This window comes from Anomaloglossus baeobatrachus, chromosome 7, assembly GCF_048569485.1.
Source record: "Anomaloglossus baeobatrachus isolate aAnoBae1 chromosome 7, aAnoBae1.hap1, whole genome shotgun sequence".
Classification (NCBI taxonomy): domain Eukaryota; kingdom Metazoa; phylum Chordata; class Amphibia; order Anura; family Aromobatidae; genus Anomaloglossus; species Anomaloglossus baeobatrachus.
In genome coordinates, this window is record NC_134359.1 from 265,907,361 (window position 1) to 265,935,273 (window position 27,913).

At 50.8% G+C, this 27,913-nt stretch overlaps 1 protein-coding gene across 1 annotated transcript in view; it reads left to right on the forward strand.

The window, feature by feature from the left end:
• Window positions 1-18,232: 18,232 nt before the first annotated feature.
• Window positions 18,233-27,913, forward strand: part of LOC142246178 (kinesin-like protein KIF19) — a 76,151-nt gene continuing 66,470 nt past the window's right edge. Inside the window, exons 1-2 of the mRNA XM_075319205.1 lie at window positions 18,233-18,599; window positions 23,305-23,385. Of these exons, the coding sequence (XP_075175320.1) occupies window positions 18,426-18,599; window positions 23,305-23,385 (255 nt within the window). The 5' untranslated portion in view covers window positions 18,233-18,425. The remainder of the gene's footprint in view (window positions 18,600-23,304; window positions 23,386-27,913) is intronic.

Sequence of the window (27,913 nt, forward strand, 5' to 3'; positions counted from 1 at the left end):
GCTGCTGTGTCAATGTTCCCCGGTCCCCCTCAGTTGGAACTAATCCGTGCTTCAAGGGGGTCCCGGGCTTCTCAGGCTGAGGACTCGGACTCAGAAGACAGTCCCAGGCAGCCTAAGCGGGCTCGCTGGGAAAGACCCTCCACGTCATCACGCTGGTCAGGGTCTCAGAGAGAAGAATCTCTGTATGAGGACACAGACGAGGGTGAGCAGGAGTCTAATCCTGAAACCGCTCTCAATCTAGATACCCCTGACGGTGACGCCATGGTAAATGACCTTATAGCGGCCATCAATAGACTATTGGACATTTCTCCCCCAGCCCCTTCAGCAGAGGAGGCAGCTGCTCAGCTGGAGAAATTCCATTTCAGGTATCCCAAGCGTAAACTGAGTACTTTTCTGGACCACGCTGACTTCAGAGAAGCAGTCCAGAAACACCATGCTTATCCAGACAAGCGTTTCTCCAAACGTCTTAAGGATACACGTTATCCCTTTCCCCCTGACGTGGTCAAACGCTGGACCCAGTGTCCAAAGGTGGACCCCCCAATCTCCAGGCTTGCGGCTAGATCCATAGTTGCAGTGGAAGACGGGGCTTCACTTAAAGATGCCACTGACAGACAGATGGACCTTTGGTTAAAATCTGTCTACGAAGCTATCGGCGCGTCGTTTGCTCCAGCATTCGCGGCCGTGTGGGCACTCCAAGCTATTTCAGCTGGTCTGGCGCAGGTGGACTCTATCATACGTCCAGCAGTCCCGCAAGTGGCGTCCTTAACTACGCAAATGTCTGCGTTTGCGACCTACGCTATCAATGCGGTACTGGACTCTACGAGCCGTACCTCAATGGCTTCCGCCAACTCTGTGGTTTTGCGCAGAGCCTTGTGGTTAAAGGAATGGAAAGCAGATTCTGCTTCCAAGAAATGTTTAACCAGCTTGCCACTATCTGGAGACAGACTGTTTGGTGAGCAACTGGCTGAAATCATTAAACAGTCCAAGGGTAAGGACTCCTCCTTACCCCAGCCCAGATCAAGCAAACCTCAACAGAGGAAGTGGCAGTCGAGGTTTCGGTCCTTTCGAGGCTCGGGCAAGCCCCAATTCTCCTCGTCCAAAGGGACTCAGAAGGAGCAAAGGAGCTCAGATTCCTGGCGGGCTCACTCACGCCCCAAGAAAGCAACCGGAGGAACCGCTTCCAAGCCGGCTGCCTCATGACTTTCGGCCTCCTCCCTCCGCATCCTTGGTCGGTGGCAGGCTCTCCCGCTTTTGCGACATTTGGCTGCCACAGGTCAAGGACCGGTGGGTAACAGACATTTTGTCTCACGGGTACAGGATAGAGTTCAGTTCTCGTCCTCGGCCTCGGTTCTTCAGAACTTCCCCACATCCCGACCGAGCAGATGCCCTTCTGCAGGCGGTGGGCTCTCTAAGAGCAGAAGGAGTGGTGATCCCTGTTCCTCTTCAGGAACAAGGACAAGGTTTTTACTCCAATCTCTTTGTGGTGCCAAAAAAGGACGGCTCATTCCGTCCTGTTCTGGACCTAAAACTGCTCAACAAGCATGTGAACGCCAGGCGGTTCCGGATGGAATCCCTCCGCTCCGTCATTGCCTCAATGTCTCAAGGAGATTTCCTGGCATCAATAGACATCAAAGATGCTTATCTCCACGTGCCGATTGCTACAGAGCACCAACGCTTTCTGCGTTTCGTGATAGGAGATGACCATCTTCAATTCGTAGCTCTGCCATTTGGTCTGGCGACAGCCCCACGGGTTTTCACCAAGGTCATGGCGGCAGTGGTAGCGATCTTGCACTCTCAGGGACACTCGGTGATCCCTTACTTGGACGATCTACTTGTCAAAGCACCCTCTCAAGAGGCATGCCAACTCAGCCTGAATGTTGCGCTGGAGACTCTCCAGACGTTCGGGTGGATCATCAACTTCTCAAAGTCAAACCTGTCACCGACCCAATCACTAACGTATCTTGGCATGGAGTTTCATACTCTCTCAGCGATAGTGAAGCTTCCGCTGGACAAGCAGCGGTCACTACAGACAGGGGTGCAGTCTCTCCTTCAAGGTCAGTCGCACCCCTTAAGGCGCCTCATGCACTTCCTAGGGAAGATGGTGGCAGCAATGGAGGCAGTCCCGTTTGCGCAGTTTCACCTGCGCCCACTTCAGTAGGACATTCTCCGCCAATGGGACGGGAAGTCAACATCCCTGGACAGGGAAGTCTCCCTTTCCCAGACGACCAAGGACTCTTTGCAGTGGTGGCTTCTTCCCACCTCTTTATCGCAGGGAAGATCCTTCCTTCCCCCATCCTGGGCAGTGGTCACGACAGACGCGAGTCTGTCAGGGTGGGGAGCAGTTTTTCTCCACCACAGGGCTCAGGGGACGTGGACTCAGCAGGAGTCCACCCTTCAGATCAATGTTCTGGAAATCAGGGCAGTGTATCTGGCCCTACTAGCCTTCCAGCAGTGGCTGGAAGGAAAGCAGATCCGAATTCAGTCGGACAACTCCACAGCGGTGGCATACATCAACCACCAAGGAGGGACACGCAGCCGGCAAGCCTTCCAGGAAGTCCGGCGGATTCTGATGTGGGTGGAGGACAGAGCATCCACCATATCCGCGGTTCACATCCCGGGCGTGGAAAACTGGGAAGCAGACTTCCTCAGTCGCCAGGGTATGGACGCAGGGGAGTGGTCCCTTCACCCGGACGTGTTTCAGGAAATCTGTCGCCGCTGGGGGGTGCCGGACGTCGACTTAATGGCGTCTCGGCACAACAACAAGGTCCCGACCTTCATGGCGCGGTCTCGCGATCAAAGAGCTCTGGCGGTAGACGCCTTGGTGCAAGATTGGTCGCAGTTCCGGCTCCCTTACGTGTTTCCACCTCTGGCACTCTTGCCCAGAGTGCTACGCAAGATCAGATCCGATTGCAGCCGCGTCATACTCGTCGCCCCAGACTGGCCGAGGAGGTCGTGGTACCCGGATCTGTGGCATCTCACGGTCGGCCAACCGTGGGCACTACCAGACCGACCAGACTTACTGTCCCAAGGGCCGTTTTTCCATCGGAATTCTGCGGCCCTGAACCTGACTGTGTGGCCATTGAGTCCTGGATCCTAGCGTCTTCAGGATTATCCCAAGGGGTCGTTGCCACCATGAGACAGGCTAGGAAGCCCACGTCTGCTAAGATCTACCACAGAACGTGGAAGATTTTCTTATCCTGGTGCTCTGCTCAGGGAGTGTCCCCCTGGCCATTTGCATTGCCTACTTTTCTTTCTTTCCTGCAATCGGGGTTAGAAAAAGGTTTGTCGCTCGGCTCCCTTAAAGGGCAAGTCTCGGCGCTATCCGTCTTTTTTCAGAAGCGTCTAGCACGACTTTCTAAGGTGCGCACGTTCCTGCAGGGGGTTTGTCATATCGTACCCCCGTACAAGCGGCCGTTAGATCCATGGGATCTGAACAGGGTACTAGTTGCCCTCCAGAAGCCGCCCTTCGAGCCTCTGAGAGATGTTTCACTTTCTCGACTATCACAGAAAGTGGCTTTTCTGGTAGCGATCACATCTCTTCGGAGAGTGTCTGAACTAGCAGCGCTGTCATCCAAGGCTCCCTTCCTAGTGTTTCACCAGGACAAGGTAGTGCTGCGCCCCATTCAGGAGTTTCTCCCTAAGGTGGTATCCTCTTTTCATCTTAATCAGGATATCTCCTTGCCGTCCTTTTGTCCTCATGCAGTTCATCGGTATGAGAAGGATTTACATTTGTTAGATCTGGTGAGAGCACTCAGAATCTACATTTCCCGCACGGCGCCCCTGCGCCGGTCCGATGCACTCTTTGTCCTTGTCGCTGGTAAGCGCAAAGGGTCGCAGGCTTCCAAGGCCACCCTGGCTCGATGGATCAAAGAACCGATTCTTGAAGCCTACCGTTCTGCTGGGCTTCCGGTTCCTTCAGGGCTAAAGGCCCACTCAACCAGAGCTGTGGGTGCGTCCTGGGCATTACGACACCAGGCTACGGCTCAACAAGTGTGCCAGGCAGCTACCTGGTCGAGTCTGCACACTTTCACCAAACATTATCAGGTGCATACCTATGCTTCGGCGGACGCCAGCCTAGGTAGAAGAGTCCTGCAGGCGGCAGTTGCCTCCCCGTAGGGGAGGGCCGTCTTTGCAGCTCTAACATGAGGTATTTCTTTACCCACCCAGGGACTGCTTTTGGACGTCCCAATCGTCTGGGTCTCCCAATGGAGCGCCGAAGAAGAAGGGAATTTTGTTACTTACCGTAAATTCCTTTTCTTCTAGCTCCTATTGGGAGACCCAGCACCCGCCCTGTTGTCCTTCGGGATTTTTGTTTTTTTCGGGTACACATGTTGTTCATGTTGAACGGTTTTCAGTTCTCCGATGTTACTCGGAGTGAATTTGTTTAAACCAGTTATTGGCTTTCCTCCTTCTTGCTTTAGCACTAAAACTGAGCATCCCGTGTTCCCACGGGGGGTGTATAGCCAGAAGGGGAGGGGCCTTACACTTTTTAGTGTAATGCTTTGTGTGGCCTCCGGAGGCAGTAGCTATACACCCAATCGTCTGGGTCTCCCAATAGGAGCTAGAAGAAAAGGAATTTACGGTAAGTAACAAAATTCCCTTCTTTCCCCCTGACGTGGTTAAAAGTTGGACTCAGTGTCCCAAAGTGGATCCTCCAATCTCCAGACTGGCGGCTAGATCCATACTTGCAGTGGAAGATGGGGCTTCACTCAAAGATGCCACTGACAGGCAGATGGAGCTCTGGTTGAAATCCATCTACGAAGCTATCGGCGCTTCTTTTGCCCCAGCATTCGCAGCTGTATGGGCGCTACAAGCTATCTCAGCAGGTCAAGCGCAAATTGAAGCAGCCACATGCACGTCCGCGCCACAAGTGGCGTCCATTACCACTCAGACCTCGGCATTTGCGTCTTACGCTATTAATGCTGTCCTGGACTCTGCGAGCCGGACGGCGGTTGCAGCCGCCAATTCGGTGGTACTCCGCAGGGCCTTGTGGCTACGGGAATGGAAGGCAGATTCTGCTTCCAAAAAGCGCTTAACCAGTTTGCCAATTTCTGGCGACAGATTGTTTGGCGAGCGTTTGGATGACATCATCAAACAATCCAAGGGAAAGGATACATCCTTACCCCAGCCCAAACCAAACATACCCCAACAGAGGAGAGGGCAGTCGAGGTTTCGGTCCTTTCGGGGCGCGGGCAAGTCTCAATTCTCCTCGTCCAAAAGGCCTCAGAAAAATCAGAAGAACTCCGACTCATGGCGGTCTAACTCACGTCCTAAACAGACCGCCGGAGGTGCCGCTACCAAGGCGGCTTCCTCATGACTTGCGGCCACTTCGCACCGCATCCTCGGTCGGTGGCAGGCTCTCCCGCTTTTGCGACATCTGGCTGCCACAGGTACAAGACCGTTGGGTGAGAGACATTCTGTCTCACGGTTACAGGATAGAGTTCAGCTCTCGTCCTCCGACTCGTTTTTTCAGAACATCTCCGCCCCCCGAGCGAGCCGATGCTCTTCTGCAGGCGGTAGGCACTCTAAAGGCGGAAGGAGTGGTGGTCCCTGTGCCTCTTCAGCAACAGGGTCACGGTTTTTACTCCAACCTGTTTGTGGTTCCAAAGAAAGACGGGTCTTTCCGTCCTGTCCTGGACCTGAAACTGCTCAACAAACACGTAAAGACCAGGCGGTTCCGGATGGAATCCCTCCGCTCCGTCATCGCCTCAATGTCCCAAGGAGATTTCCTCGCATCGATCGATATCAAAGATGCTTATCTCCACGTACCGATTGCTGCAGAGCATCAGCGCTTCCTGCGCTTCGCCATAGGACACGAACACCTTCAGTTCGTGGCACTGCCGTTCGGCCTGGCGACAGCTCCACGGGTTTTCACCAAGGTCATGGCTTCAGTAGTAGCGGTACTCCACTCTCGGGGTCACTCAGTGATTCCTTACTTGGACGATCTGCTGGTCAAGGCACCCTCTCAAGAGGCATGCCAACACAGCCTCAACGCTACTCTAGAAACTCTCCAGAGTTTCGGGTGGATTATCAATTTTCCGAAGTCAAATCTGACACCGGCCCAATCGCTAACATTTCTTGGCATGGAGTTTCATACTCTAGCAGCGATAGTGAAGCTCCCGCTGAACAAACAGCGTTCACTACAGACAGGAGTGCAATCTCTCCTGCAGGGCCAGTCGCACTCCCTGAGGCGCCTCATGCACTTCCTAGGGAAGATGGTAGCAGCAATGGAGGCAGTTCCTTTTGCGCAGTTTCATCTGCGTCCTCTTCAATGGGACATCCTACGCAAATGGGACAGGAATCCGACGTCCCTCGACAGAAACGTCTCTCTTTCTCAGGCAACCAAAGCTTCTCTTCAGTGGTGGCTTCTTCCCACTTCACTTTCGAAGGGGAAATCCTTTCTACCCCCATCCTGGGCGGTGGTCACGACGGACGCGAGTCTGTCAGGGTGGGGAGCAGTTTTTCTCCACCACAGGGCCCAGGGTACGTGGACTCAGCAAGAGTCCTCACTCCAGATCAATGTCCTGGAGATCAGGGCAGTGTATCTTGCCCTGAAGGCGTTCCAGCAGTGGCTGGAAGGCAAGCAGATCCGAATTCAATCGGACAACTCCACAGCGGTGGCTTACATCAACCACCAAGGCGGGACACGCAGTCGGCAAGCCTTCCAGGAAGTCCGACGGATTTTGATGTGGGTGGAAGCCACGGCCTCCACCATCTCCGCAGTTCACATCCCGGGCGTGGAAAACTGGGAAGCAGACTTTCTCAGTCGCCAGGGCATGGACGCAGGCGAATGGTCCCTTCACCCGGACGTGTTTCAGGAGATCTGTTGCCGCTGGGGGATGCCGGACGTCGACCTAATGGCGTCCCGGCACAACAACAAGGTCACGGCATTCATGGCGCGATCTCACGATCACAGAGCTCTGGCGGCAGACGCCTTAGTTCAGGATTGGTCGCGGTTTCAACTCCCTTATGTGTTTCCTCCTCTGGCACTGTTGCCCAGAGTGTTACGCAAGATCAGGGCCGACTGCCGCCGCGCCATCCTCGTCGCTCCAGACTGGCCGAGGAGGTCGTGGTACCCGGATCTGTGGCATCTCACGGTGGGCCAACCGTGGGCACTACCAGACCGACCAGACTTACTGTCTCAAGGGCCGTTTTTCCATCTGAATTCTGCGGCCCTGAACCTGACTGTGTGGCCATTGAGTCCTGGATCTTAGCGTCCTCAGGATTATCTCAGGAGGTCATTGCCACTATGAGACAGGCTAGGAAACCAACGTCCGCCAGGATCTACCACAGGACGTGGAAAATATTCCTGTCATGGTGCTCTGCTGGGAGTTTTTCTCCCTGGCCATTTGCCTTGCCCACTTTCCTGTCTTTTCTTCAGTCCGGATTAGAAAAGGGTTTGTCACTCGGCTCCCTTAAGGGACAAGTCTCTGCGCTCTCTGTGTTTTTTTCAGAAGCGCCTGGCCAGGCTTCCACAGGTACGCACGTTCCTGCAGGGGGTTTGTCACATCGTTCCTCCTTACAAACGTCCGTTGGAACCCTGGGATCTGAACAGGGTGCTGCTGGTTCTTCAGAAACCACCGTTTGAGCCAATGAAAGATATTTCTCTCGCACGCCTTTCACAGAAAGTGGTTTTCCTAGTAGCAATCACTTCACTTCGGAGAGTGTCGGAGCTCGCAGCTCTGTCATGCAAAGCCCCCTTCCTGGTGTTTCACCAGGACAAGGTGGTTCTGCGTCCGGTTCCGGAATTTCTCCCTAAAGTGGTATCCCCCTTTCATCTGAATCAGGATATCTCCTTACCCTCTTTTTGTCCTCATCCAGTTCACCAATGTGAAAAGGATTTGCACTTGTTAGATCTGGTGAGAGCACTCAGGTACTACATTTCTCGTACGGCGCCGCTGCGCCGCTCGGATGCACTCTTTGTCCTTGTCGCTGGCCAGCGTAAAGGGTCACAGGCTTCCAAATCAACCCTGGCTCGGTGGATCAAGGAACCAATTCTCGAAGCTTACCGTTCTGCGGGGCTTCCGGTTCCCTCACGGCTGAAAGCCCATTCTACCAGAGCCGTGGGTGCGTCCTGGGCTTTGAGGCACCAGGCTGCGGCTCAGCAGGTGTGTCAGGCGGCTACCTGGTCGAGCCTGCACACTTTCACGAAACACTATCAGGTGCATACCTATGCTTCGGCAGATGCCAGCCTAGGTAGGCGAGTCCTTCAGGCGGCGGTTAGCCACCTGTAGGCCGGAGCCGTTACGGCTCTATTATGAGGTATTATTTACCCACCCAGGGACTGCTTTTGGACGTCCCAATTGTCTGGGTCTCCCAATTAGGAGCGACAAAGAAGAAGGGAATTTTGTTTACTTACCGTAAATTCCTTTTCTTCTAGCTCCAATTGGGAGACCCAGCACCCGCCCCTGTTTTTTTGTGTACACATGTTGTTCATGTTGAATGGTTTCAGTTCTCCGATATTCCTTCGGATTGAGCTTACTTTAACCAGTTTATAATTGTTTTTCCTCCTTCTTGCTTTTGCACCAAAACTGAGCAGCCCGTGGGAGCACGGGGGGTGTATAGGCAGAAGGGGAGGGGCTTTACACTTTTAGTGTAATACTTTGTGCGGCCTCCGGAGGCATAGCCTATACACCCACTTTTCTGGGTCTCCCAATTGGAGCTAGAAGAAAAGGAATTTACGGTAAGTAAACAAAATTCCCTTCTTTTAGGGGCTTCATAGCAAAAGGGATAAATACATATGCACATGGCAATTTTATTTCTTTGTCGCTCCATTGGGAGACCCAGACAATTGGGTGTATAGCTTCTGCCTCCGGAGGCCACACAAAGTATTACACTTTAAAAAGTGTAACCCCTCCCCTCTGCTATACACCCTCCCGTGCATCACGGGCCCATCAGTTTTATGCTTTGTGTTGAAGGAGGCACACATTCACTCAAGCTCCCATTTTAGTCAGCAGCAGCTGCTGATTATATCGGATGGAAGAAAAGAGGGCCCCTAACAGGGCTCCCGGCATGCTCCCTTCTCACCCCACTAAGTCGGCGGTGTTGTTAAGGTTGAGGTACCCATTGCGGGTACACAGGCTGGAGCCACATGCCGTTTTCCTTCCCCATCCCTTAGGGGCTCTGGGAGAAGTGGGATCCTATCCGGTCATCCAGGCACTGGGACCGGGCTCCCTCCGCAGCCCCTGTGGGATTCTGACGGACAGGAGACTGAGTATCATCAGGGACAGGGCCCTGCATCTATAGGTACTCTGTGTCCCCTTGGGGACGGTGCATGGAGCACCTTGGCCTCAGACGCTGCAGCGACTGCGGTGTTGGTATGAGACCGGGACTACCGCGCCGACCGCGCCTGCTTGCCGGCCGCGGTTTTAACTTTAGTCCCCGGCTTTTGCGGCCTAGTGCATTAAACTCCCGCCCCCGGGCCTGCCAGTCAGGGGTAAGGGCGGGACGGTCGGTCGGACGCCGACAGTGAGGGCTGGAGCACCCGTAGCTGTCCTCCGCCCCCCTCACTAATCACTCTGGGGCCAGATTCCCGCACTTTTGTAGTTACGCCCACGGCTCCCTCCTCCCCTGTGAACGCCGACAGCCATGTTTTTAAGCACATTCTGCCGGTGGAGGACTTCTGGCTGCATCTCTGGGAGACCCGAGGCAGGGAATCTGGGGGCCACACACCGCTTGAGCGGTCGGTAAGCCACACCGGTCACCCGGTGCTGGGCCCCATAGAGTGCCGAACTGTATATACATATGGTATATTTGTATACATTTTCTCTGTTCGGCCGCATTATTTGCCTTTGGCTATATACCCTCACTGATTACTCTAACAGGAGACAACAGCATGTCGTCCACAAAGAGCAAGGGTGCCAAGGCACAGGCTTATTTTGCAACCTGTACCTCTTGTGCGGCTATGTTACCTGCAGGTTCCACCTACCCTCACTGTGTGCAATGCTCGGCCCCTGTGGCACTCACTCAGCCGGAGCCTCAGGCACTGGGGGGACCCTCGGCTCAGGTAGAACCACCGGCTTCCACTGTCCAGGTGGCAAGGACAGAGTTTGCAGTTTTGGCTGACAAACTCTCTGAGTCGCTTTCACAATCCATGGCTCAGTCTATGGACAAATGGTCTGCTAAGATACTAGAGGCCTTGCAGTCCAGACCGGTAACACAGGCCCAGGGCACTGAGAGTTCATCGCCCCCAGGCCCCTCTCGGTCGGCGCAGCAAAGTGCTCCTGGGGTGACACCTAGGTCCCACGGGGAGGACTCCGACACGGACCGCAGTCCCAGACCGGCTAAGCGGGCTCGCTGGGAACCTTCCTCTCCTTTATCACGCTGCTCAGGGTCTCAGCATGAGGACTCTCTGGAGGATGAAGCGGAGGTCGCAGCTCAGGGCTCTGACCCTGACGTTGCTCTCAATCTTGATACACCTGAAGGGGACGCCATAGTAAATGACCTTATAGCGTCCATCAACCAGGTGCTAGATCTTTCTCCCCCAACTCCACCTGTTGAGGAGTCAGCTTCACAGCAGGAGAAACACCAATTTAGGTTTCCCAAACGTACACGGAGTGCGTTTTTCGATCACTCTAACTTCAGAGATGCTGTCCAGAAGCACCGAGCATTTCCGGACAAGCGCTTTACTAAGCACCTTAATGACACACGTTACCCCTTCCCCCCTGACGTAGTTAAGGGTTGGGCTCAGTGTCCCAAGGTGGATCCTCCAGTCTCTAGACTGGCGGCTAGATCCGTAGTATCAGTGGCAGATGGCTCATCGCTCAAGGATGCCACTGACAGGCAAATAGAGCTCCTGATGAAATCCATCTATGAAGCCATAGGCGCGTCTTTTGCTCCGGCATTCGCAGCCGTGTGGGCACTCCAAGCTATCTCAGCTTGTCTGTCTGAGATTAATGCGGTCACACGTACCTCTGCTCCGCAGGTTGTGTCTTTGACTTCTCAGGCGTCGGCTTTTTCGTCCTACGCCATGAACGCCGTCCTGGACTCTGCGAGCCGTACAGCGGTAGCATCCGCCAATTCGGTAGCAGTCCGCAGGGCCATGTGGCTACGCGAATGGAAGGCAGACTCTGCTTCCAAGAAGTTCTTAACCGGTTTGCCATTTTCTGGCGACCGTTTGTTTGGCGAGCAATTGGATGAAATTATTAAACAATCCAAGGGAAAGGACTCGTCCTTACCCCAGTCCAAACCAAACAGACCTCAGCAGCGAAAGATACAACCCAGGTTTCGGTCCTTTCGGCCCTCAGCCAGGTCCCGTTCCTCCACGTCCAACAGGTCAGAGAAGGGCCAGAGGAACTCTTCTGCATGGCGGTCTAAGTCACGTCCTAAAAAGACCGCCGGAGGAGCCGCCCCCAAGGCGGCCTCCTCATGACTTTCGGCCTCCCCAAACCGCATCCTCGGTCGGTGGCAGGCTCTCCCGCTTTTGCGACGCCTGGTGGCCACATGTCCAAGACCGATGGGTGAGAGACATTCTGTCTCACGGTTACAGGATAGAGCTCAGTTCTCGTCCTCCGACTCGTTTCTTCAGGACATCTCCGCCCCCCGAGCGAGCCGATGCACTTTTTCAGGCGGTAAACACTCTGAGGGCAGAAGGAGTTGTGATCCCCGTTCCCCTTCAAGAACGTGGTCGCGGTTTTTACTCCAACTTGTTCGTGGTGCCAAAAAAGGACGGATCATTCCGTCCCGTTCTGGACCTCAAACTGCTCAACAGACACGTGAGAACCAGACGGTTCAGGATGGAATCTCTCCGCTCTGTCATCGCCTCGATGTCCCAAGCAGACTTTCTAGTATCAATCGACATCAGGGATGCTTATCTCCATGTGCCGATTGCACCAGAGCATCAACGCTTCCTGCGTTTCGCCATCGGGGACGAACACCTTCAGTTCGTGGCACTGCCTTTCGGCCTGGCGACAGCCCCACGGGTCTTCACCAAGGTCATGGCAGCTGTGGTGGTGGTCCTACACTCTCAGGGCCACTCGGTGATCCCTTACTTAGACGATCTTCTAGTCAAGGCACCCTCCCGGGTGGCATGTCAACACAGCCTGACCATTGCTCTGGAGACTCTCCAGAGGTTCGGGTGGATCATCAATTTCCCAAAGTCAAAATTGACACCGACCCAATCACTGACTTACCGCGGGATGGAGTTTCATACTCTCTCAGCGATAGTGAAGCTTCCGCTGGACAAACAGCGTTCGCTGCAGACAGGGGTGCACTCTCTCCTTCGGGCCCAGTCACACCCCTTGAGGCGCCTCATGCACTTCCTAAGGAAGATGGTGGCAGCAATGGAGGCAGTTCCCTTTGCGCAGTTTCATCTGCGTCCACTTCAATGGGACATTCTCCGCAAATGGGACAGGAGGTCGACGTCCCTAGACAGGAACGTCTCTCTTTCACTGGCAGCCAAAACCTCTCTTCAGTGGTGGCTTCTTCCCACGTCTTTGTCGAAGGGAAAATCCTTCCTGCCCCCATCCTGGGCTGTGGTCACGACGGACGCGAGTCTGTCAGGGTGGGGAGCGGTCTTCCTCCACCACAGGGCTCAGGGAACCTGGACTCCGACAGAGTCCTCCCTTCAGATCAATGTGCTGGAGATAAGGGCAGTGTATCTAGCCCTAAAGGCGTTCCAGCGGTGGCTGGAGGGCAGGCAGATCCGAATACAGTCGGACAACGCCACGGCGGTCGCGTACATCAACCACCAGGGCGGCACACGCAGTCGTCAGGCCTTCCAAGAAGTTCGGCGGATTCTGCTGTGGGCAGAAGCCACAGCCTCCACCATCTCCGCAGTTCACATCCCGGGCGTAGAAAACTGGGAAGCAGACTTTCTCAGTCGCCAGGGCATGGACGCAGGGGAATGGTCTCTTCACCCGGACGTGTTTCAAGAGATCTGTTGCCGCTGGGGAACGCCGGACGTCGACCTCATGGCGTCTCGGCACAACAACAAAGTCCCGGCATTCATGGCACGGTCTCAAGATCACAGAGCTCTGGCGGCGGTCGCCTTAGTTGAGGATTGGTCACAGTTTCGACTGCCTTATGTATTTCCTCCTCTGGCACTGCTGCCCAGAGTGGTACACCTCACGGTGGGTCAACCGTGGGCACTCCCAGACCGACCAGACCTGCTGTCTCAAGGGCCATTTTTCCATCTGAATTCTGCGGCCCTCAACCTGACTGTGTGGCCATTGAGTCCTGGCTCCTAGCGTCCTCAGGGTTATCTCTATCACGCCTTTCGCAGAAGGTGGCCTTCCTAGTGGCAGTCACATCACTTCGGAGAGTGTCTGAGCTAGCAGCGCTGTCATGCAAAGCCCCCTTCCTGGTGTTTCACCCGGATAAGGTGGTTCTGCGTCCGGTCCCGGAATTTCTCCCTAAGGTGGTATCCCCTTTTCATCTCAATCAGGATATCTCCTTACCTTCTTTTTGCCCTCATCCAGTTCACCAATGTGAAAAGGATTTGCACTTGTTACATCTGGTGAGAGCACTCCGGCTCTACATTTCTCGCACGGCGCCCCTGCGCCGTTCGGATGCGCTCTTTGTCCTTGTCGCTGGCCGGCGTAAGGGGTCGCTGGCTTCCAAGTCAACCTTGGCTCGGTGGATCAAGGAACCGATTCTTGAAGCCTACCGTTCCTCTGGGCTTCCGATTCCTTCAGGGCTGAAAGCCCATTCTACCAGAGCCGTAGGCGCGTCCTGGGCATTGCGGCACCAGGCTACGGCTCAGCAGGTGTGTCAGGCGGCTACCTGGTCTAGTCTGCACACTTTCACGAAACACTATCAGGTGCATACCTATGCTTCGGCAGACGCCAGTCTAGGTAGGCGAGTCCTTCAGGCGGCGGTTGCCCACCTGTAAGAGGGGGCCGTTTTCGGCTCTTTTTATCGAGGTATTCTTTTACCCACCCAGGGATTGCTTTTGGACGTCCCAATTGTCTGGGTCTCCCAATGGAGCGACAAAGAAGAAGGGAATTTTGTTTACTTACCGTAAATTCCTTTTCTTCTAGCTCCTATTGGGAGACCCAGCACCCGCCCCTGTTCCCTTCGGGCTGTTTGTTCTTTTGTGTACACATGTTGTTCATGTTGAATTGTTCTTTTGGTTCATGGTTTCAGTTCTCCGAACATCCTTCGGATTGAATTTACCCTAGACCAATTTATAAGTTTCCTCCTTCCTGCTTTGGCACCAAAACTGAGGAGCCCGTGATGCACGGGAGGGTGTATAGGCAGAGGGGAGGGGTTACACTTTTTAAAGTGTAATACTTTGTGTGGCCTCCGGAGGCAGAAGCTATACACCCAATTGTCTGGGTCTCCCAATAGGAGCTAGAAGAAAAGGAATTTACGGTAAGTAAACAAAATTCCCTTCTTTATCCTATAATTTTAAATTGTGCATATATTTTACTCATTTCACGTCTCCAACACAGACATTTTAGTGCTGATGCATCAGATATCTGATTTTAAAATTTTTTTTAAACACAGGTTGTAATGTAACAAAATAGGTAAAAAGCCGAGGGTGGGAATACTTTTCCAAGGCGCTGTATGCCTCGATTCACACTAATCTTGATCAGAGAAAGTGCTGGAGTCATAAGTGTTTTGACTCATTACAAGATGCACACCGCTGAAGCAATCAATGACGTGCGCCCCACCATAAGTCCTATTCTAGTCAAGAGACCGGAGTAGGATTTCTAATGTAAGGAACACTACAGCTTGTCATTAATTAGATGAGTGCTTCACCACACCCCAGCTCTGCCCATTTTGCCATTTCTGAAATGCTTCAAAATGCCAAAAGTTGCGACACCCTTGTGTAGCCTCACATTACGCAAAGATTATTGAGACTTTTCAAACTATAATATTATTCCTATTACTCCAAATTTCTTTAATTGGGGCCTTAATGTACCTTTCCAATTTCTAAGGGTGGGTGGGGGGGTGGGTGAGGGGAGTAACTTTTTGTTGGCTTTTGTTTCTACAACATTCACTCGCTGGTATAAAATTGATGGGGAAACTAGTTGTACAGGTCAGTATCTGAAAATGGTTTATGGTGAGATCAAATTACTACTGTTTTTGTTTTTTGTTTTTTTTTTTCTTATGTCCTGTATGGAATGTATGAATCTTGCAAATCGCTTTATTAAGGGAATTGTCTTTACACCTCCAAAAATATTGCATAGCTTTGGCTTCCAAACCGCTGCTTTTCCCCAGTCTAGTGGCCTCCAGCTGCATAGATATCAAAATGTACTCCTTTGGAGTACTGATGATGGCAGTGATGTGTCAGCTCAGCACCTGCGTCTCACTAAGGCGGGCTTAACATCAGCAATATTCTGCCACGATTCTGCCACAATGCCGGATCCGGCACAAATGTTTCACTTCAATGCATGTCCTATGGACTCGCGGCAAGTTCCGGTCACATGCGGTTGTGTGTGACGCACGCAACCGCATGTGATCGGAACTTGCCGCGAGTCCATAGGTAATGCATTGAAGTGAACCGCATTTGTGCCGGATCCGGCATTGCAGCAGAATATTCCTGATGTGAAGCCCGCCTAATTCTGGGGATAAGCTGCTGCAGGAGATTGAGTGATGTACTTATCAGAACAGATGAGGAGACAGGCGTTGACCCATCACTGCCATCAACTGTACTCCGAACGAGTAAAATCTGATATTAATTTATAAAGGTGCTGACCCATCACTGCCATCATCTGTACTTCGAACGAGTAAAGTCTGATATTAATTTATACAGGCGCTGACCCATCACTGCCATCATCTGTACTCCGAACGAGTAAAGTCTGATATTAATTTATACAGGCGCTGACCCATCACTGCCATCATCTGTACTCCGAACGAGTAAAGTCTGATATTAATTTATACAGGCGTTGACCCATCACTGCCATCATCTGTACTCCGAACGAGTAAAGTCTGATATTAATTTATACAGGCGTTGACCCATCACTGCCATCATTTGTTCTCCGAACGAGTAAAGTCTGATATTAATTTATACAGGTGCTGACCCATCACTGCCATCATCTGTACTCCGAACGAGTAAAGTCTGATATTAATTTATACAGGTGCTGACCCATCACTGCCATCATCTGTACTCCGAACGAGTAAAGTCTGATATTAATTTATACAGGCGTTGACCCATCACTGCCATCATTTGTTCTCCGAACGAGTAAAGTCTGATTTATACAGGCGTTGACCCATCAGTGCCATCATGTGTACCACACCACACCCTCCTTTCCAGTTAGGTAACACCAGCCAAACCAAAACCCTTGTCACCACCCTCCAGGTTTGATGTCCACACCAGGGGGGCGGAGCCAGGTGGTTGACTCCGCCCACTGAGGAGTTCACAGGCCTGGAGGCGGGAACCTAAGTAGTTTAGTTCAAGTTGAAGTACAGAGTAGTTTCGACAGTGAAGGAGGGAGGTTGAGTCCAGAAGCAGACCTGTGCTCATGCTGCCAAAGAGTACTTAGGTGGCTGGGTTGGAGCCCAGTCGCCATTGGCAGGGAGGCAGACTGTGGTGGCCGCCTGCAGGAGACCGGGAATACGACCGGTGGAACCGTAAGGGACCGGGACAGGGTAGTGGCCTGCCGGAACCGAACCGGAAAGCCAACTGGATACCGGAGCACCAGGCGGGGTACTCAGACCCAGTACAAAGCCCTGAACCGACAGGGCCGAGTCGAATCAACTGATTGCGGACTGGACTTAAGGACCTACCCCACACAAGACCCGTTAGAAGACAACAGCCCAACCATACCGGGTAACGCCACCGCCAAGGCATAGAGACTCAAAGGGCCAGCGTCTGTGGGCAAACGGGCTCCTCGGCAAATACCAGTCGGGGAGCGGACTACCGGTGTCTAGGCATAGGAGTCAGAACATTTACATAGAGGTGCAGGTGAAAGGTGGACATTACCAACCTAATCTGGGAAAAGCTGCAGCCGGCTGCGGGCCCCGTTCATCACTCCGTTTGGTTTACCAGACTCCAGTGTCTTGTGTCAGAGTGAGTACGCCAGTGCCATCAGGCACCGCTCCGCATCGCAACACTTCACCCTGCACCCCGGCCCTCACCTACCGGGCCCCGGGACCAACACCCCCTACCCACGGAGGGGTCAATACCTAGATGCGCCATTACACCGCTCCTGGGATCCCCGCACCTTCACCGCAGCGGTGGTGTCCACAATCACCACAACCCGTGGGTGGCGTCACGAACTGTCATTCCAAATCAAACACCCAAATCCCCGCGTGTAGCGCCAACTCCCTTGCAGAGCGACGTGACCCCCGGGTCCGTGAGAAGCTCAAGCCACCACCCGCAGTACGAGCACGGATCCGAGCGGCTCGGCGGTCGCAGCCGAGCCCGCGGGGCGGTACACCATGCGGCCTCCTAAATTCATTAAAAGCAGACCCATATTAAAGAAACCTGTACCTGCCGTGACGTGGCAGGGGCGGCTCATGTACCTGCCGTGACGTGGCAGGGGCGGCTCATGTACCTGCTGTGACGTGGCAGGGGCGGCTCAAAACATGAATCAATTATTTGCTAAAAATATCATTTTGCATTTAGTACAGTTGTAATAAATCTGTGAATTTTCACTTTTAATTATTTGCATGCCATTCTCAAGCAGTGCTGGCTCCCCCCTTTTTTTTTTATGTTACCGCAATACTACAGTGTTGAAGGATACCGGTAAATGTGATGGCCTCCACAGACAGCGCTTCATGGGAGATCCAACATGGAAGATGGGACCATCAGCACTTTGTGATCATGCTGTGAGGGCAGACGTTTGGTATGACTGCGATCTCCCCCTCCTAACCCTTTAAACGCTGCAGTCACTCCTGACCGCAGCATCTAAGCAATTACACTGTGGCTCTGATAACAGCAGTTACTCCCTGGTGCTGTGTGACGTGGGCTATGCTCCATACTATCATGATGCACTTCAGCTGCATGTTATATTTTGGCCACCAATAGGGGGAGCATTGCTGCTTATACGGTAAACGCTCAGGAGCGCCATCTAGTGGTGGCTGCTAGGAGGTGGAGTTTTGTATATAATTTTAACTTTTTTTTTTTTTTAACTGTATTAAGAGAAAAAAAAATCAACCTCTACTAGGATATATATATATATATATATATAATACAGAATTTTGGGCTTTAATGTGGCAGGAGGCTGAAGGGGGTCAACGTCTGGCTGCATTTTTCCATCTGCAGTGGCAGTTGCTCTACAAACTGCTGGTGGCAGGCGGGCGGCTGCATCTTGTCGGCCTCTCTGGTGCTGAGCGATGGTATATCAAATCCTGGTGTTAGTGGTACCCCATTAGTCCTGCTGTATAGAGGAACAGGAAACCCTAAAAAATGCTTTAATGGACGCACCGGATATTAATATAACGTAACTGCTATATAACCCCACTGCTGTCATGCGCCTGTGTCATATTCCCAGTGTCCCCAGGCACAAAGGACCCAGTGCTGATGTAATGCTGCCATGGGGCCGTATGCTTCTCTCTGCGTCTCAGCAGGACCGTTCAGTGTAGCAGAGGCAGCTGGATACGGCAGCTGGATACAGCAGCTCCTATCACACATTATTATTGCGCCTCTTGCAATACAATTTGGGACTATGAAGAATGCAAAAGATGACTGTCAGTATCGTCCGATCACAGTAAGTACCTGCTCACAGGAACTGCACTATATATGCAAGCTGTTGTTTTTTGTTATCAGCCATGTCAGGCAAATGTAGCGTTCTGTAATATGATGGCTGATGGGAAATCTAGAAAAAATCCTTACTCCTGTAGTCACTATCTCCACCTGCAAGAGCCCCCAGATACATCTACAGAGTGTAAGATGGTGACCGGCTACATTGTGAGTGTCCGGTATGTATCATGGAGGTGGTTGTCTTCTTGGATGTAAACCTGGAATGTCTACTGTGGTACCTGTAGTGCCACGAATCTTGTTAAAGGGAACCACCCAAGAGGTTTTGCCCATACTGGCCCTAGCATGGTGATTAAAATCATACCTTCAGATTGCAGATTGGACCTTGGATTGCAGAAAAAAGTGTTGATAAAGGTCCAGAAACTAGTGCATTGGTTGATTGACGTGAGCAGCGGTGCGGGCCTTTGTGGGTTGGGTCCTCTGTTTAAATTCCTCCAACATTTTCCTGCCTTGCCCCTTTGTTTCGCGCTGCACCACCATTGCCAGCGCATGTGCATTGGTGCAGTAATGATGTCTTCATTAAAATGGCACAAGAGTCTGCGCATGCGCATACCGCGATCTCCGACTCCAATTTATTGAAGAAGCTGTGGAGAAGACTATGGACGGCATCGGCGCATGCGCAGATGGAAAAAAAATGTAAATCTACGCATGCACCTATGCTGCTCATAGTCTTCTCCACAGTGCCTTCAATAAAATGCCACCGGAGATCGGGTACGCACATGCGCTGACTCCTGTGCCATTTTAATGAAGATATCATTACTGCACCAATGTGCATGCGCCGGTAATGGCGGCACAGCACAAAAGTTAAAGAAAAGGGACAAAGCAGCAGGATGCCAGGGGAGGAATTTACACAAAGGACCACAGCACTGCACACGTCAGTCAAAGGCTATGTGCACACAGTGCGTTTTTCGAGGCGTTTTTGCGCGTTTTTCGGGTGCGTTTTTGGCCTCAAAACTGCATGACTTTGCTTCCCCAGCAAAAGTTTTCATTTTTGCTGTCCACACACATCTGTTTTTTTTCAGCTGCGTTTTTGTGGTGCCACAAAAACGCAGCATGTCAATTATTCCCGCGTTTTTCACTGCGCTTTTCATCCATTGAGTGCAATGGGATGTTGAAAGACGCAATGAGAAACGCAAATAGCTGCGTTTTGGTGCGTTTTGGTGCGTTTCTAAGACCAAAAACGCAGCTATAAACGCAGGAGGTGGGTAGTAAAGTGACGTGTACAGGAAGAGGATTCCTTCTGTCAGTATATACAGAAGCGTGAATCCTCCCGGTACCGTCACCGCTGCGTCCACCTCCCGTCCTGTGCATGTATGCTGCCGTGCGGCGCCATGTACAGGCAGGAGGTGGAAGCGGCTGCGAAAACAAAAGTTAACAGTAGAAAAAAAAAAAAAAAAGTTATACTCACCTGTCTGCAGACTCCCGGTGCCATGCCCGCTCCCATCTCCTCTCACGGTATCGCCACCCCCGCTCCGGCTGTGTGCAGACGGCCGGGAAAGCTCCGATGGATGCAGGACCTGGCGATGGATCACCTGATGCAGTCACCTGACGCATCAGCTGATCGTAAGTATCGCGGTGACGCGGGCGCCCGGCCGGTATCAGCGGATGCGTCAGGAGACTTCATCCCTGATTACCGGCAGCTGCTGCAGCGATCGGACGGGATCAGACTCCCGCCCCATCGCTGCAGGAGCTGCCGGTAATCAGCACATAAGTGAGTATTATTTTTTTTATTTTTTTTTGCACCGATGCATCAGCTGATTGTATAATCGGCTTTTATACAATCAGCTGCTGTGTGATGTGATTCAGGCACTTGATCCTGACACATCATCTGATCGCTTTGCCTTCCAGCAAACCGATCAGATGATATTGGATCCTGATTGGACGGCGCGGGACCCTGACCCAGGATTACTGCGGAGGGGGGGTTCTTTATTTCAATAAAGATGGAGTCACTAATTGTGTTGTGTTTTATTTCTAATAAAAATATTTTTCTGTGTTGTGTTTTTTTTTATCTTTACTAGAAATTCATGGTGGCCATGTCTAATATTGGCGTGACACCATGAATTTCGGGCTTAGGGCTAGCTGATAATATACAGCTAGCCCTAACTCCATTATTGCCTAGCTAGCCACCCGGCTTCAGGGCAGCTGGAAGAGTTGGATACAGCGCCAGAAGATGGCGCTTCTATGAAAGCGCCATTTTCTGGGGTGGCTGCGGGACTGCAATTCACAGCGGGGGTGCCCAGAAAGCATGGGCACCCTGCACTGTGGATTCCAATCCCCAGCTGCCTAGTTGTACCCGGCTGGACTCAAAAATTGGGCGAAGCTCACGTCATTTTTTTTTTTTAAATTATTTCATGAAATTCATGAAATAATTTAAAAAAAAAGGGCTTCCCTATATTTTTGGTTCCCAGCCGGGTACAAATAGGCAGCTGGGGGTTGGGGGCAGCCCGTACCTGCCTGCTGTACCCGGCTAGTATACAAAAATATGGCGAAGCCCACGTCATTTTTTTTCTTTGGGGGGGCAAAGAAATCCTGCATACAGTCCTGGAAGGAGGATGCTGAGCCTTGTAGGTCTGCTCCCCCTGACTCTCCCTCAAGCATATAGTCCTGGATGGAGCATGCTGAGCCTTGTAGTTCTGCAGCTGCTGTCTACTCTCCTGCATACACTATTGGATGGAATATGCTGAGCCTTGTAGTTCTGCAGCTGTCTGCTCTTCTGCATACACTAGTGGAGAATGAAGAACACATTGAAGAAGGAAATGACATCAGACCTTTTTTTTTTGTTCACTGATAAAAAACGCATAAAGACGCAGTGAGCAAAAACGCAGCACAACGCAGCAAAAAAACCGCACCAAATCGCGGCAAAACGCGTGCGTTTTTTGCCGCGTTTTTTCGACGCAGGTGCGTTTTTGTGCGTTTTTAGCGGCCAAAAACGCAGCGTCAAAAAGACGCAGTGTGTGCACATAGCCAAAGAATGCACCAATTCCTGAACCTTTTATCAACATTTTTATCTGTAATCGAAAGATCCAATCTCAAAGCTGAAGTGTGATTTTAATCACCATGCTAGTGCCAGTATGGAACTGCCTTTCCTTTATATGGTAAAATCCTGCTGGTTGGTTCCCTTTAAAGGGAACCTGTCACCTGCGCGGTGGTCCGATACAGTCCGGTCCATTGAGGGTCACTGTTCTTGGGTCTGGTGCCGCCTCTATTTTTGCAATCACCGTTCTCTTTGCTTTGTGTGGATGACGCGTCCTACATCATACAGATGCCACCATTGCATTCCTGCATAGGCACACTTTGCTCTGATCTGAAGGCAGAGCAAAGTACTGTAATGCGCAGGTGTGGGTAAAGGTCAAAACGCCCGCGCATGCGCATTACAGTACTTTGATCTGCTTTCAGCAGGCCAGAGCAATGTGCGTTTGTGCAGAACTGCAGTGGAGGGCACTGTGTGGAGGATGGTGATTGACGGAAGAGAGGAGGCGCCAGATTGAGAACCGCAAGAAGAAAGGAGGCGCCAGATTGAGAACCGCCAGGATAAAGCAGGCGCCAGGCCGAGAACCGCCAGGATAAAGGAGGCGCCAGACCGAGAACCACCAGGATAAAGGAGGCGCCAGACCGAGAACCACCAGGATAAAGGAGGCGCCAGACCGAGAACCGCCAGGATAAAAGAGGCGCCAGACCGAGAACCTCCAGAATAATGGAGGCGCCAGACTAAGAACCGCCAGGATAAAGGAGGTGCCAGACCGAGAATCGCCAGGATAAAGGAGGCACCGGACCGAGAACAGCAAGAATAGAGGAGGCACTGGACCGAGAACAGCAAAGCTAAAGGAGGCGCCAGACCGAGAGCCGCCAGGATAAAGGAGGCGCCAGACCGAGAACAGCAAGAATAGAGGAGGCACCGACCGAGAACAGCAAGGATTGACGAGGCACCGACCGAGAACAGCAAGGATAGAGGAGGCGCTGGAACTGAGAACAGCAAGAATAGAGGAGGCGCTGGACCGAGAACAGCAAGGCTAAAGGAGGCGCCGGACCGAAAACAGCAAGGCTAAAGGAGTTGCCAGACCGAAAACAGCAAGGCTAAAGGAGGTGCCAGACCGAAAACAGCAAGGCTAAAGGAGGCGCCAGACCAAGAACCGCAACACCGATCAGACCGAAACGTATTGGCCTGCCCCACAGATTAGTAGGTTACAGCTTCCCTTTAAGGCATTTACACGGCCAGGTTTACGGATAGTTGGAGAGATGGGTGAGTCTGGCTGTCCACCTACCGCACCCATGGGTGTGTCTCATATGTTTTAATAGTGTCTGTTTATTTGACACACTGAGTTAGAAGGAGCCTCTGAGAGAGGTGTGGTGAACTGGACACAGTCCGAATATGTGTGCGTGTGTGTGGAGGTTGCCAAGCCTCCTAAAGGTAATCTCAGTGAAAAGGAGCTGTCTGCACTGACCCGGGGTCACTGAGCGGAGCCTGAGGTTGCTCCATTGGGATACTACTGTGGAGAAGTGTATCCGAACCGGAGCGGGGGTACCTGTGAGGTAAACAGACTAATACCATGTCATGTTTTTGCTCCTGTAAAGCGAAACAAGGCTCGTGTTACGTTGCTGGAGTGCGGTTGATGTGTGGCGGAGTATGATGTCGGTACTTTGCTGTTCTTTTACAGGTAGCTGTGCGGATACGACCATTGAATCAGACGGAAATAGAGGATGGGATGCAGAGTATAACATATAAACTTGGAGAACAAGTAAGGAATAATACTCTCTCATAGTCTATATATCTTATCTTATATACAGTCATGGCCGAAAGTGTTGGCACCGTTTAAATTGTTCCATAAAATAAAGCATTTCTCACAAAAAATGATTGCAATCACACGTTTAGTTATACATACACTAGAGATCAAAATTAGAGAACAAGGTCTGATCACTTGTTTTTTAATGAAATAATGTAATCTACATTAATCAACATTCGCAGTTTTTTTTTTGTTAGGGGTGCTCCATGCCACCAGAACAGTGATTACAAAAGATCCAGAGTTTAACACCATAAATAATTTATTTTACCTAAAATATGATGATGATGCTGCTGATAATTAGAGAACAGCAATGACTATAGCACAGAGAGAGATTTTAAGTATATTTTCTGAAGGTAACAACAGTCACTCACAATCAGTAGGACGTGCACCGGCCGTCGCTGTGAATGACTTCAGCACATCTGCGACCACAGAACATCACTACTCTCTCCCACTGCTCTGGTGGGATTTTGGCCCACTCTTCTTCCAGCCTCTTCCACCGTTCTCTGACTGTTGTGGGTTTCTTGGCCATAACTTTGTCACCAAGGATTTTCCAGAGCTTTTCTATTGGGTTTAGCTCAGGACTCTGGGCGGCCATTTCATTGTTTCAATGCTTTTCCCGGTTTGCTGTGTGACCGGGGAGATTGTCCTGCATGAAAATTGCTGGCTGATTGAGTGATGAACACAAGTAAGGAACCACGTGTTGTAGGGGAAGGTTCTGATCCACACTTGCATTCACTCTGCCATGTAGCTGTATGACAGGTCCAACTCCTGCTGCAGAAAACATTCCCCAAACCATGACCCTTCCTCCACCGCCTTTCACTGACTTCTTAACACACTTTAGGTTCAGTCTTTCCACAGTTTGTCGACGAACGTAATGTTTCCTATCAGACCTAAATAAATTAAACTTGCTTTCATCACTAAAATGAACCTTGGACACTTCTGTGTCCACACAACATGTTCCTCACTAAAGGTGAGTCTTGCCTTATGATTCTTTCTCCTAATGAGAGGTTTGGTCACTGCAGAGTGGGCTTTCAGTCCAAATGCTCTTAATCATCGTGACACAGTATGACGAGACAGATCCTTACTCTGTTCAGTGCTGAACTGCCGAGTAATTCTAGCTGCAGTGTTGAAACGATTACCCATGGAGAGTCTATGCGTTATCCTGTCCTCTCCTGCATTTGTCTTACGAGGGCGACCAGCCTTCTTGGGGGACTTGAAAGAGTTTGTGATGTTGTAAAGATGCATAATTCTGGAAATCCCAGACTTGGAACGACCAACGTCTCTTGCTATAGCTGATAGGGTAACCCCTTTGGCCTTCATCTGGATGGCCTGCTGCCGGAGGATTTCAGTCACATTGGATTGACACACCATTTTTGCAAAGTCAGTGCAAATTGGAATTGGCTGCCAGTTACATAGGGCTTGTCAGACAATTAAGGAAGTTAGCACTAGGTGCCAGATTAATACCAATAACTTACAGGGATCTGAAACTGTTCTCTAAATTTGATCAGTGTTCTTTTTAATTCATCTCATTTTATTTTTATGTGCTTTACAATCAATTCATGAAATAAGCCTAAAATACTGTGAGTTTCCTCATGTTAGGATATAATCACATAGGACGACACAATGACCGCAACATTTAGGAAATTGTGTGTTGTTCTCTAATTTTGATCTCCGGTGTATGTTTATTTCCTTTGTGTATTGGATCAAAAAAAACCTTAAGAAAAAAGTGCAAATTGGACATAATTTCACACAAAACTGCGAAAATGGGCCGGACAAAATTTTGGAAAAACAACTTTGTTTCAAGCATGTGATGCTCGTTCAGAGTAACCCTGTGGCAAGTAACAGGTGTGGGCAATATGAAAATCACATCTGAAACCAGATAGAAAGGGGAGAAGTTGACTCAATCTTTACATTGTGTCTGTGCCACACTAAGCATGGAGAACAGAAAGAGGAGAAAGAGGACTGTCTGAGGACTTGGGAACCCAAATTGTTGAAAAATATCAACAATCTCTAGGTTACAAGTCCATTTCCAGAGATCTTGATGTTCCTTTGTCCTCGGTGCACAACATAATCAAGAGGTTTATAATGGCACTGTAACTAATCTCTGTGGTTGGCAGAGAAAAATAGATGAAAGGTTACAACGTAGGATAGTCTGGATGGTGGATAAGCCCCAATCAGGATCCAAAGAAATTCAAGATATCCTGCAGGCTCAGGGGCATCAGTGTCAGCGTGAACTATCCATCTACATCCGAAGGAAATGCTATGGGCAAGAGACCCAGGAGGACCCCACTTAAAACTTTGTTTCAAGCATGTGATGCTCGTTCAAAGTAACCCTGTGGCAAGTAACAGGTGTGGGCAATATGAAAATCACACCTGAAACCAGATAAAAGGGGGGAAAAGTTGACTCAATATTTGCATTGTGAAGGAAATGCTATGGCAAGAGACCCAGGGGGACCCCACTGCTGACACAGAGACATAAAAAAGCCAGACTGCATTTTGCCAAAATGTACATGAGTAACCAAAATCCTTCTAGGAGAGCGCCTTGTGGACAGATGAGACTTTACGAGTCTCGTATATTCGGGGAGCATGCAGAAAATCCTACAGCCTGACAAATAGTGAGGGCACAATAAACTCCGACATAAACAATGCTTTTTTTTATATACATTTTTTAACAATGGGTTACAACTTTATTACAGCAGAATATGCCTTTTGTAATTGTTCCCATGTGTCATGTTTGGCACCGGGCTGTTCTCATGCTCGGCCGTGGCGTACCGGTGAACGTCCCCCTGGGCTCGTTTGTTCCTAGTGATAACATATGACTATCACGTGTCTTTCTGCAGCCAATGACATCCGGCAATTTCTGAAAAGTGTCTATTCCCTGTAGGTAAAGTTCCTGCTGCGGCGCTCGCTTCCCTATGGAACGGATTAGTCCTCACATTAGCTCTGTCGCCTTCCTTATCTGAGAGTAACATATTATATCTGACATAAGACACAATACAATTACATGCCGGGGAATTGTATCTCTGATAGATATGGACTGAAGAGCCCTTTACTTGTCCATGAAACCTGTATTCTTCCTTTACGCTGACTGCAAACCTGCAGACGGAATTATCTAAAATGATCGGGGTAGTAGTGAGAGCATGGAGATCTCCAAAGAAGATGCTGACAGCCATCAGGATAACATTTATGACCCCAAACTAACAATTAAAGGGGTTGTCCCACCAGGATAATCTCTGTCCATATGGCTGGACAGGAGTGCGGATAACAAGCAGCGTCCCCTAATCTGCTGGACTCCGGGCGTCCATTATTTACAGGGGAGACCATGTCTGATGAGGACCTGACCACTGTCATGAGAATGGGGGTCTCAAGTATCAAGTACACCATCTAAATTCTGAATGGAGCAGTGACACCCACTCTCCCTTTTTGACTATTGCGGCAATGGTCAGATAGGCGCACTACCGCTTCAGTAGACCCATAGAAGTAAACGTAGAAGTCAGATTTGTGCACTATTGCTTTCATAGACCCATAGTGTCACTATGTGACTGTAGGATAGTCAGGGACGGGGGCTCCTATGCTGTCCCTCAAGCTAGGGGACCCTAGGCTGTCCCTAACCTCCGGATTACCCCTGATGGTGGAGACACCGGAGTCCTGTACTTTACCGTTCTCCTGACCAGAACTAATTTGTTCACCCACCATGGAAGGAAGGGGAAGGCATAAGATGTTAACAGAGATAGACAGGGAAAACATAAAACTCAGACACACTGCAAACTCACAGCAAGAAACAGTAAGAGACTAAGGAGAAAAGCAAGAGAAGGAAGGCAGCAACAAAAGGACAACAAGGGTTAACACCACAGTAATAAGGTACCACAACCACCAGTAAGTCTCGATCACAACACCTCACCAGACTTACTGAAGTTATAGCAAAGCTATAGCTGGCATTATTGGCATAGTCCAGCCAGCATATGTAGGAGAGGAGGAAATATGACTGGCTCCCCCACAGCATGTGATCAAAGGAGACTAACAAGCAGCCCAGCAGAGATTAACTCTTGCTAGCCTGCCTATACACTACAAGTCTGTGGGTTGAGGCCCGCGTCTCCCTGCGCTGATCACAGACATCAGAGAAGTTAGCAGGCAGAGTGCCAGAATCTGTAGCTGTCACAGAACCTGATTCCGCCATGACAGTCGGCGATGTAAAAACCTCCTTGTGACACATAGACGTTAATAAGCAATGGTTACATGTGTGCTATCTCTCCATTCACTTGGTGAACATGGGACCCCCATTCTTCTCATTATTAATGGGAGTTCTAGTGGACAGACCCCTGCCAATATGTGTATGACCAATCCTGTAGAAAGGTGATACATTTAATTTGTGGGATAATTCTTTTAAAGCTATTTTATTGAATGGCATAACCTCTTTGAAGCCGGCCATACACATTAAATGGATGTCAATCAATCAGCTAGTAAGCATCCCAGCCGTCTCTCC